General features: G+C 35.3%; 1 protein-coding gene across 1 annotated transcript in view; it reads left to right on the top strand.

Annotated features, from left to right (window-relative positions):
• Positions 1-8,040, top strand: part of LOC136875747 (tubulin polymerization-promoting protein homolog) — a 54,348-nt gene extending 46,308 nt beyond the window's left edge. Inside the window, exon 4 of the mRNA XM_067149364.1 lies at positions 7,858-8,040. Coding sequence (XP_067005465.1) covers positions 7,858-8,040 — 183 coding nt within the window. The remainder of the gene's footprint in view (positions 1-7,857) is intronic.
• The last annotated feature ends 4,308 nt before the right edge of the window (positions 8,041-12,348 follow it).

Below are 12,348 nucleotides of genomic sequence, written 5' to 3'. Positions count from 1 at the left end.
ATGTAATGATCATTTTCATAATATTTCATTAGTTTCTTTATTCATCGACTAGCAAGATACACGTGCTTCCTTACGGTATTATAATGAAATTTATAATGAATGCTTAACGTTTTATATATAATCCACCTAAATTCGTGATCTGACTTATTTTCTGAGAGATTACGGCAAAGTTCCTCCCATTTTTCAATCTTTCTTTCCAGCAATCGATTTCGTACTTCCCAGGATAGGTCCAGGTATTCCACCTGGCCAGTTGGGTCCCTAAATCTTTGCCATCTTTTCCTATAAGCATTTTAATATGGATCAAATCCTTGAGGAGATCCGGCGTGGTGTCGTCTTGGGTGCCTTGATGGTACTGAACCCGCGGCCAGACTGCAATCGCAGTCATTACCCGGCCAGGACCTGTTTCCAGCCTGGTCCACACATTTTGACGATGGTCCAGAATATTATTATTATTGTTATTATTATTATTATTGTTATTATTATTATTATTATTATTATTATTATTATTATTATTATTATTATTATTATTATTATTATTATTATTATTATTATTATTATTATTATTATTATTATTATTATTATTATTATTGATGGTCTGGAAACCACAGCAAGATGCAAATTACATCCTCTGCCATTGTCATTGCTAACAATGTGACCAGCAACATCGTCGCGCGTAGGCAAGTGCGCGAGATTTCTAGCGACATGAATTATATACTTCCGTGAATTATTGACCTCATTATAGAGGTGAACAATTGCATGGTCAATATCATTCATATCGTTTATTTCAAATGTGTTTACATTTTTATTTATATGCCAGGAGAATGTACTGCAATCTAACTTTATGTACTCCAAAGGAAAAGATGGTTCTTGAAAATGAACCTAAAATGATCAGTTTATGATCAGAATAAGTTCATTGTGAACAGTAAAATCAATTGGTCTCAACTCCTTTTTCACCCCACTGCCGTTAAGTTGATTTACCCCTTCCCCCCCCCCCCCCCCGCCAAAAGGCATGTTTCCTTATGTTTAAAGGAGTTTAAAGGAGATTACAAATACCAATGTTCATGTCTGTTACCTTCAGTTCTGAGATATAAGTATCCCCATATCTTTTCACCACACTCCCCCCCCGCCTTAAGTGAATTTCCCGTTAAAAATACTTGTCTCTTTAATAGTAAAGGATCTTCTAAATACCAATTATCACGACTCTAACATCTTCAGTTTTGAGATAAGTGTCCACATAAAAGGAATTCAACTCCTTTTCATCCCCACCCCTCAAAATGATTTCGCCCATAAACAATTTTTTCTTTGTTTTTAAATGAGATCCAAATATCAAATTTTATGTCTGTAACAACTTTAGTTTTTATTAGATGTAAGTATCCTCATACAATTAATTTTTCAATTTTTCACCCCCCCCCCCCCCCCCTTTCATTGGATTTTCCGAGAATACGTGTTTGTTTAATTTTAAAGCAGATTCCAAATACCAATTTTCACGTCTGCAAAATCTTTCATTCTGAGATAATAGCATCCTCATACAAATAATTCAACTAATTTTTCGATTTCTCTCCTTCCTTTAGGTGGATTACCGGAAACAAAAAAATACGCATTCCTTCATTTTTAAAGGAAATTCCAAATACCAAATTTCACGTCTGTAACATCTTCAGCTTTTGAGATAGCAGTAGCCTAATTAAAAGAATTCAACCCCATTTTCAGGCACTTTTACCCCTCCACCCAAGTGGTTTTTCAGAAAACAAAAAGTACATGTCTCTTTATTTTCAATAGAGATAAAAAACACTATTTTTCACTTCAGTAACATGTTAAGTTTTTGAGATATATTGTAGAAATGCTCATTTTAAAATTTCACCCCCTTTTTAGTTCCCCTTAAGTGGAGTTTCCAAAAACAAATCACCTATGTTTCTTTACTTTTACAGGAGATTCCAAATACCAAGATTTTATGTTTCTGAGATATACTGCAGATATAGTCTGTCTAAAAATTCACCCCAATTTGTCACTCCAGTTTAACCCCCATTAATTAGATTTTCCAAAAACAAAAAAATACATGTTTCTTTATTTTCAAAGGAGATCCCAAATACAAATTTTCAGGTCTGTAATATCTTCTGTTTCTGAGATATAAGTATCCTCATTTAAGGCATTCAACCCATTTTTCACCCTTTTTCACCCCTCCTATTGGGATTTTCCAAAAACAAAACATTATGTGTTTCTTTATTTTTAAAGGGGATTGTAAATACCAATTTTTACATCTGTACACTTTAAAAGTTTTGAGATATATTTATACTCATTTTAATAATTCTCCACCCTTTTCAACCCCCCATTAATTGGTTTTTCCAAAAACAAAAAGTGTTTCTTTATTTTTTAAGTAGATCCCAAATACCAATTTTCAGGTCCATAATATCTTCAGTTTCTGAGATATAAGTATCCTCATTAAAGGCATTCAACTCCTTTTTCACCCTTTTCCACCCTTCCTATTGGGATTTTCCGAAAACAAAAAATATGTGTTTCTTTATTTTTAAAGGAGATTCTAAATAAAAAATTTTTCATCTGTAAACTTTCAAAGTTTTGAGATATAGATATATTCATTTTAAAAATTCACCCCCCTTTTCTCCCTCCCATTAATTGGATTTTCCAAAAACAAAAAAATACGTGTTTCTTTATTTTTAAAAGGGATCAAAAGTATTAATAATCAGGTCTGTAATATCTTCAGATTCTGAGTTATAAGTTACGGTATCCTGATTAAAGGCATTCAACCCCCTTTTCACCCCTCCTATTAGGATTTTCTGAAAACAAAAAGTATGTGTTTCCTTATTTTAAAGAAGGTTCTAAATGCCAATTTTTACATCTGTAAACTTTTAAAGTTTTGAGATATAGATACACACATTTTAAAATTTCACCTCCCTTTTCACCCCCTTAGCGACGGAATATCCTAAAATCCTCTCTTAGCGAGCACCTACATCTTAATTTGAATGTATCCCCAAAATATCATTTCTTTATGTCCAGTAGTTTTGGCTTGGCGATGATGAATCAGTCAATCAGTCAGTCAGGACAAATTATTTTATATATATAGACTAGCAATTACCCATGGCTTCGCTCACGTAGATTTCGTAATTTGATCAAAGTAATCGTTCCTTGGCTTTGTACTAAGACATTATCTGAAAATTCCTAAAGTATAAAAACTCACCCAAAAACTGAGTTTCATTTACCCCAGAAATTCTTTGTAAACCATGTTTGTGATATTACCTTTTAGGGCTAAGACGACCATGCGACATACAACTGTACATGTGAGAAACAGTCTTCTCTCAAGTCGAAAAAGTAAATACATGTTTCTTTATTTTTAAAGGAGATTCCAAATACCTATTCCAGCATCTGTAACATCTTCAGTTTTTGAGATATACATAAGTATCCCCATAAAAAGAATTCAACCCCTTGATCAGTCCTTCCCCCACCAACACTCCTATCTAAGTGTGTTTTCCGGAAACAAAAATACATGATTCTTTATTTTTAAAGTTATTGATATATAATGTAAAAATACCGGTACTCATTTTAAAAATTCACCCGCTTTTCCCATTATTTTCAACCCCTTAACTGGATTTTTCGAAAACAAAAAAATACAGGTTTCATTATTTTTAAAGGAGATTCCAAATACCAGTTTTCATGTCTGTACGTCTGTAACACCTTCAGTTTTGTGATAAATGTGTACTCATAAAAATAATTCAACTTCTTCTTTTCACTTCTCTCCACCCCTCTTCCGCGTTAAGTGGACTTTCCGAAAACAAAAATTACGTGTTTCTTTATTCTGAAAGGAAATTCAAAATACAAACTTTCATGTCTGTAACAGCTTCAGTTTTTTGAGATAAAGTATCATCATAAAGACATTTCAACTCCTTATTTACTTATTTTCAACCCCACACCCCTTACGTTGATTTTCCGAAAAAAACAAAAAACAAATGCGTGCTTCTTTACTTTTAAAGGAGATTACAAATACTAATTTTCATGCCTGTAACATCTTTAGATTTTTGAGAAATAAGTATACTCATAAAGGTAATTCAGGTCCTTTTTCAACCCCCCTTCCTACATGTTGATTCTCCCTTCCCCAAAAGTGTGTGTTCCTTTATTTTTAAAGGAGATTCCAAATACCAATTTTCAGGTCTTTAACATCTTTAGTTTTTGAGATACAGTATAGGTATCGCTGATACAAAGAATTCAACTATTTTTTCAATTCGTTCACCCCCCCCCCCCTTAAGTGGATTTTCCGAATACAAAAGAAAACGTGTTTCATTACTTTGAAAGACGATTCCAAATACAAATGTTCATGCCTTTAACATATTCAGTTTCGAGATATAAGTACATTCAGTATTTAACTCCTTTTTCACCCCAGTCCCTTAAGTTGATTCCCCGCCCCTCCAAAAATGCGCATTTCTTTATTTTTTAAGGAGATTCCAAATACCAATTTCCATGCCTGTAACATCTTTCGATTTTGAGGTATAAGTATCCTCATACAAAGTATTCAACTTATTTTTCATTTAATTTGTCCCCCTTAAGTGGATTTTCCAAAGGCAAAAGATTACGTGTTTCCTTACTTTGAAATAAAATTCCAAATACAAATTTTAGTGTCTGTAACATCTTAAGTTTTTGAGATATAATAAGTATCCTCATGAAAATAATTCAACTCCTTTTCCACTCCACACCCGCCCGTTAAGTTGGTTGCCCTCCAGCCAAAAAATGCGTGTTTCTTTATTTTTAAAGGAGATTCCAGATGCCAATTTCCATGTCTGTAACCTTCAGTTTTGAGATATAAGTTTCTCCAGAAAAATAATTCAATTTCTTTACTTCCTTTCCCGCTCCCCACTCAAATGAATTTTCCAAAAACAAAAAGTACCCGTTTCTTTAAATGAGCTTCCAAATAACAATTATCACGACTGTAACATCTTCAGCTTTTGAGATATGTGTATCCTCGTACAAGGAATTCATCTCCGTTTTCATCCTCCCACCTCCCCTGTCAAGTTCATTCCCCCATCAAATGCGTGTTTCTTTATTTTTAAAGGAGATTCCAAATACCAGTTTTCACATTTGTAACATCTTTAGATTTTTTGGTATATATATATACATTCTTATACAAATAATTCAACTAAATTTCAATACTTTCACACACACACACACACACACACACACACACACACACACACACACACACACACACACACACACACACACCCGTTTAGGGTTTTTTCTGAAATCCAAAGAATACGTGTCTTCTTATTTTTAAAGGAGATTCCAAATACTAATTTTCACATCTGCAACATGTTAAGTTTTTGAGATATACTGTAGACATGCTAATTTTAAAAATTCACCCCCTTGTTCAGTTCCCCTTAAGTTGATTTTCCAAAAGATATATTTATGTTTCTTTACTTTCACAGGAAATTGCAAATACCAGTTTTCAAATCTGTAATATGTTACGTGTCTGAGATAATTTGCAGATATAGTCTTTTTTAAAATTCACCCCGTTTGTCGGATTATCCAAAAACACAAAAATATGTGTTTCTTTATTTTCAAAGGAGATTCCAAATATCAATTTTCATGTCTGTAACATTTTCAGTTTCTGAGATATAAGTATCCTCATTAAAACTATTCAACCCGTTTTTCACCCTTTTTCACCCCTCCTATTGGGATATGCTAAAAACAAAAAAAATACATGTTTCTTTATTTTTAGAAGAGATTCTAAATACCAATTTTTAGATCTGTAAGCTTTTAAAGTTTTGAGATATAGATACACACATTTCAAAAGTTCACCCCCCTTTTCACCCCCTTAGCAAAGGACTATCCGAAAATCCTCTCTTAGCGAGCACCTATATTGTAATATAAATGTATCCTCAAAATTTAATTCCTTTATGTCCAGTAGTTTTAGCTCGGCGATGATGAATCAGTCAGTCAGTCAGTCAGTCAGGACAAGTTACTTTATATATATAGATATGGTGAATTAGGATACAATACTCCTTTAAATTGTAAGAAAAACGGAAGATAGTGTTATATTGTTTTATTCCTTGAATTGACATCACTGATGAAGGGAATGGATATTTTTCCTGAAACATGTATGATAAATAATTTTCAATCATTTAAGGTGTATTGACAAGGTGTACCCAACATAAACTATTTTAAATAGTTTCTTTTTTTTTTTTTTTTTTTTTTTTTTGCTCGGGGCTTTACGTCGCGCCGACACAGATAGGTCTTATGGCGACGATGGGATAGGAAAGGCCTAGGAGTTGGAAGGAAGCGGCCGTGGCCTTAATTAAGGTACAGCCCCAGCATTTGCCTGGTGTGAAAATGGGAAACCACGGAAAACCATTTTCAGGGCTGCCGATAGTGGGATTCGTACCTACTATCTCCCAGATGCAAATATTTTCTTTAATAGATACTGGCTCCGCTGGCGAAAACCCCTTCACTCCGTGCCTCACCGGGCATGTGCGTTCTTCTGATTTCCGAACAATAGTTAGTGTGATGTACAATAAATAACATTATTATTATTATTATTATTATTATTATTATTATTATTATTATTATTATTATGATTATTATTATTATTATTATTATTATATGAATATTTATTCAATTGTGTTAAGCTGAGCCTTTTCATAAGCATGTTTTGCTTTACAGATAACTTTAGCAGTAAGTTTACACTGGATGAGAAATTTGTCAATTTTTACTGCTTTTTTTTTTTTTGAGAGTTTCATCACACTGTTCAGTCCACTATGGATGAACTAAAAAGGCTGTGTTTGAAAAATTACATTAGCAGATGTGATTTTGACTTGGATTTCAACACCCAGTATCCAAATATCATTGAAATATCTTCCTATAGGATACATGTCTCTTGAATTGCAAGAATTTTGACAGTGTGTTTGTCCAGAGCTTTTGTACGCTCAATCTGTTTGCCAAATCTAGTAAGTGTCTGGATATTGAGAGTTCCTGTATAAAATCTCTGGTTCGGCCTTATTCTTTGAGATGAGCAACCCCCAGAAACCGATGCATTACTTTTGCCGCCCTGGATTATGTTACAGAGATTACCAACTGAGGTAGCATTTTCATTTTGTGCTTTTTCCATAGTACTGGTTCAAGTATTGAGAAGGTAATGGAGCGAGCTAGGATCCAGAATCATGATGGGTAGTAATGGAGCTGAGGTTTCATTTTGGAGTTCTCTTCTCATAGGCAAACTGCTTTCCCTACTGCTTACAGAGCTATGCCTGCTCTGGATTTCATTCCCGTTGACTCCCTAGATCTTTGGACCATTGATACAGGAGTGGTTTACCATTCTCTTCCCCTATGCAGTGGTCTTTGTCGCTGTTACCCAAGTGATTATCCACCTCAGACATTTTCCTATACTACTGCTGCCCTGTATAAGAGCTACAGCCACCCCTAACATGGAGACAAATGCTGCTGTGTGGATTCGTGTAGCATTTCCTCCACTCAGGGGACCATCATCCTATCTAAAGGCACTCATCTGCCCAAAGCCATTGGCCCCTTTAGGGAGTCGACTCATTTACTGCTGCTTGACACTCAACATCGAGACATTGACAGTACAGTTTACTCTATTACCGTAGTGAGGTAACCTGGCCAAATTGTTGTTGTTGTTATTATTAATTTGCTTTAAAGTCTTGTGGATTACAACTTGAAAAATATCTTCAATACTGGCTGACAAAAATATTGTATCAATTCTTGTCTTATTTTAAAAATACAGATCAGTATAAAAATTGACTAACAGGTACTCCTAAGAAATAAACTGCACTCTTAGTTTTGCTGCTAGTTTGATATTAAAAAATTGAAAATACTAGTTACACATTATTTTTATGCCAACAGCAATTTGTGAAGAGTGAAGCTGTTGATCGTCTGACAGATACCTCTCAATATACTGGATCTCATAAGGAACGTTTCGATGAAAGTGGAAAAGGACGAGGAAAAGAAGGGCGTGAATACACTGCTGATAAAAGTGGTTATGTATCTGGCTACAAAGGCAAAGATACCTACGACAAGAGTCACTGAGGTAAGAGACATAATCAATTTTAACTGTAGATTAAGATTGGATAATGAAATAGTTATCGTGCCTAAAATTCAACAGATTCTAAGACTAGAGTATCAGCTCACCACAAGTGATGAAGAAATAGAACAAGACAGTTAAGGTATTTGAGAACCCACAAAAGGCTCATTATTACATCAACAATTGTTCTCCCTCACCATGGATGCAAGCAAAGCATTCATTTTATTAGGCAGCCATGTTTTAAATTTTGTAGTTACCCTCTAAATATATAAATAACAATAATCATAAAACAAAATTTATGGGTATGCACATCCCTGAATAATGAACATGGACCCAGAGATTAGGAACTTCAGTGGCTCTGCAGTGTGATGAAAACATACAAAACACAGTAAAAAGTAATATGCAGTTCTCTTTTTGTGTTTAGTTACATTGGTTCTGTTAACCTGTAAGTACCAAGGTCATGATTTGTAACAGTAATCACAAGGTCCAGTCAGTGGAACTGCTGTAATTACTTTACATTTTAATATATGTATACATTCTAGATTGTCTAGAAACATTTAAAGTACTCAATAATGACCTTTCTTGATGGGGAAGTATGCAAATAGTAATGAAATAATTTACCGGTACCGTTTGTTGACAATCATTTTAATTATGATGAAAAGTAGCAACTTAGAAAGATATTACATCAGTATTGAAACTAAGAATCAATCAATCAATCAATCGATCAATCAATCAATCAATCAATCAATCGATCAATCAATCACTACTGATCTGCATTTAGGGCAGTCTCCCAGGTGGCAGATTCCCTATCTGTTGATTTCCTAGCCTTTTCTCAAATGATTGCAAAGAAATTGGAAATTTATTGAACATCTCCCTTGGTAAGTTATTCCAATCCCCAACTCACCTTCCTATAAAATAATATTTGCCACAATTTGTCCTCTTGAATTCCAACTCTGTTTTCATACTGTGATCTTTCCTACTTTTAAACACACCACTCAAACTTATTCGTCTACTGATGTCCTACCACGCCATCTCTCCACTGACAGCTTGGAACATACCTCTTAATACCAATATAATGGTCCGTTATTGGACATTATAAATTTTCCAGCTAACTCATTCTTGGTTGCCTGCGTTTCGCCCTCGTGTGCTAAGTTAGGCTCGTCAGTTGGGACTTAGCACACCACCCAAGACGCAAGGCTAGTGCATTCCCTATGGGAATCAACATCTACAACATACCTCTTAGTCGAGCAGCTCGTCTCCTTTCTCCCAGTTCTTCCCAGCCCAAACTTTGCAACACTTTTGTTACGCTACTCTTTTGCCAGAAATCACCCAGAACAAATCGAGCTGCTTTTCTTGAAATTTTTTTCCAGTTCCTGAATCAAGTAATCCTGGTGAGGGTCCCATACACTGGAACCATACTCTAGTTGGGGTCTCACCAGAGACAAATATGCTCTCTCCTTTACATCCTTACTATAACCCCTAAATACCCTCATAACCATGTGCAGAGATCTTTACCCTTTATTTACAATCATATTTATGTGATTACCCCAATGAAGATCTCTCCTTATATTAAAACCTAGGTATTTACAATGGTCCCCAATGGAAACTTTCACCCCATCAATGCAGTAGTTAAAACCGAGAGGACTTTTCCTATTTGGGAAACTCACAACCTGACTTTTATCCCCGTTTATCATCATACCATTGCCTACTGTCCATCTCACAACATTATCGAGGTCATTTTGCAGCTGCTCACAATCCTGCAACTTATTTATTATTCTGTACAGAATTACATCACGTACAAAAAGCCTTATCTCTGATTTCACTTCTTTACACATATCATTGATATATATAAGAATACATAAAGGTCCAATAATACTGCCTTGAGGAATTCCCCTCTTAATAATTACAGGGACAGAAAAAGCTTCACCTACTCTAATTCTCTGAGTTCTATTTTCTAGAAACAGAGCCACCCATTCAGTCATTCTTTTGTCAAGTCCAACTGCACGCATTTTTGCCAGTAGTCTCCCGTGATCTACCCTATCAAATGCCTTGGACAGGTCAATCGCGATACAGTCCAAATTGACCTCCTGAATCCAGGATATCTGCTATATCTTGCTGGAATCCTACAAGTTGGGCTTCAGTGGAATAACCTTTCCTAAACTTAAATTGCCTTCTATCAAACCAGTTATTAATTTTGCAAACATGTCTTATATAATCAGAACGAATGCATTCCCAAAGCTTACATGCAATGCATGTCACATTGACTGGCCTGTAATTTTCAGCTTTATGTCTATCACCCTTTCCTTTATATACTGGGGCTACTATAGCAACTCTCCATTCATTTGGTAAAGTTCCTTCATGCAAACAATAACTAAATAAGTACTTCAGATATGGTACTATATCCTAACCCATTGTCTTTAGTATATCCCCCCCCCGAAACCTTATCAATTCCATCTGGTTTTCTAGTTTTCAACTTTTGTATCTTACTGTAAATGGCATTGCTGTCATGGGTAAATTTTAATACTTCTTTAGTATTAGTCACCTCCTCTATCTGGACATCATCCTTGTAACCAACAATCTTTACATACTGCTGACTGAATACTTCTGTCTTTTGAAGATCCTTGCATACACACTCCCCTTGTTCATTAATGATTCCTGGAATGTCCTTCTTGGAACCTGTTTCTGCCTTAAAGTACCTATACATACTCTTCCATTTTTCACTAAAATTTGTATGACCACCAATTATGCATGCCATCATGTTATCCTTTGCTGACTTCTTTGCTAGATTCAATTTCCTAGTAAGTTCCTTCAATTTCTCCTTACTTCCACAGCCACTTTTAACTCTATTTCATTCTAACCTGCACCTCCTTCTTAGTCTCTTTACTTCTCTGTTATAATGTAGTAGAACTTTACCGTTCCTTACCACCTTTAAAGGTACAAACCTATTTTCACATTCCTCAACAATTGCTTTAAACCCATCCCAGAGTCTGTTTACACTTTTATTGCCATTTTCTCTTGATCATAGTTACTTATTAACTCCCTCATGCCTGTCCTGTTTTATCAGCCATATGGTACTGCCTAACAGTGCTAATTTTAAAATCTTCCTTTCTTTCACATTTATTTTTAATTACCACAAAAACAGCTTCGTGATCACTAATACCATCTATTACTTCGATTTCTCTATAGAGCTCATCTGGTTTTACCAGCACCACATCCAGAATATTCTTCCCTCTAGTTGGTTCCATCACTTTCTGAATCAGATGCCCTTCCCATATTAAGTTATTTACCATTTGTTGGTCATGGTTCCTGTCGTTCACATTACCTTCCCAATTGACATTTGGCAAATTGAGGTCACCCGCTACAACCACATTCCTTTACTTATCGTTTCCCACATAGCTGATTATCTTATCAAATAATTCTGAATCAGCATCTGCGCTACCCTTCCCTGGTCGTCATCTTTAACTTTTTCGTTGCTTACAAATTCTTCTTTCACCAGAATGAATACTCCCCCTCCTACCATTCCTATCCTATCCCTACGATACACCTTCCAGTTCCATGAGAAAATTTCTGCATCCATTATATCATTTCTCAGCCATGATTCAACTCCTATTACAATATCTGGTAAATATATATTAAATTAATTCTATTCCTTTCTTTACAATACTTCTACAGTTGAGCACTAACATTTTTATGTTATCCCTACTTGATTTCCAGTTCCCTGTTCCCTTAACACTGCTCCCTAGACTACCCTGTTTCCCTGAATGTATCTCCCTATTACCCTTCTAAACAAATTTCTTAACTTATATGTACCACTGCGGTTTAAGTGAAGGCCATCTGAGCGCAGATCCCTATCTCCTATCCACCCATTAGGATCTAGAAATCTCACTCCCAGTTTCCCACATACCCACTCCACAGTCTCATTTAAATCCCCGATCACCTTCCATAACAATCTCCGCTTCCTTAAACTCCACCCTGCTGCATTTACCATGTCCCACACATTCCCAACTATGTTGGTACTTATACCTGCTTGTCTTACGTAGTTAGTACCAATGTGAAACATGTGAAAAAGATATGTTAGGCCTATATCACATAGTAAAGACCCTGTAGAAAATAGTCATTGGGCTACCATACTGTGCACCGTCCAGTGCAATAAACCACATTTTACGTCCAAGGCATCTAAACCTCCTTTGTTGCAGTTATAATACATTGTGATTTCAGACTTATGGTCTCAGTATCATTTGCACTGTCGTGGTGCATTGAAGACAAGAGGATTACAGCTTAGCTCTACTTTGGGACTTCTGAGACCAAAGTCA

This window comes from Anabrus simplex, chromosome 1, assembly GCF_040414725.1.
Source record: "Anabrus simplex isolate iqAnaSimp1 chromosome 1, ASM4041472v1, whole genome shotgun sequence".
Classification (NCBI taxonomy): Eukaryota; Metazoa; Arthropoda; class Insecta; order Orthoptera; family Tettigoniidae; genus Anabrus; species Anabrus simplex.
Note: the sequence above shows the minus strand (reverse complement) of the source record. Positions and strands in the feature narration are given on the sequence as shown.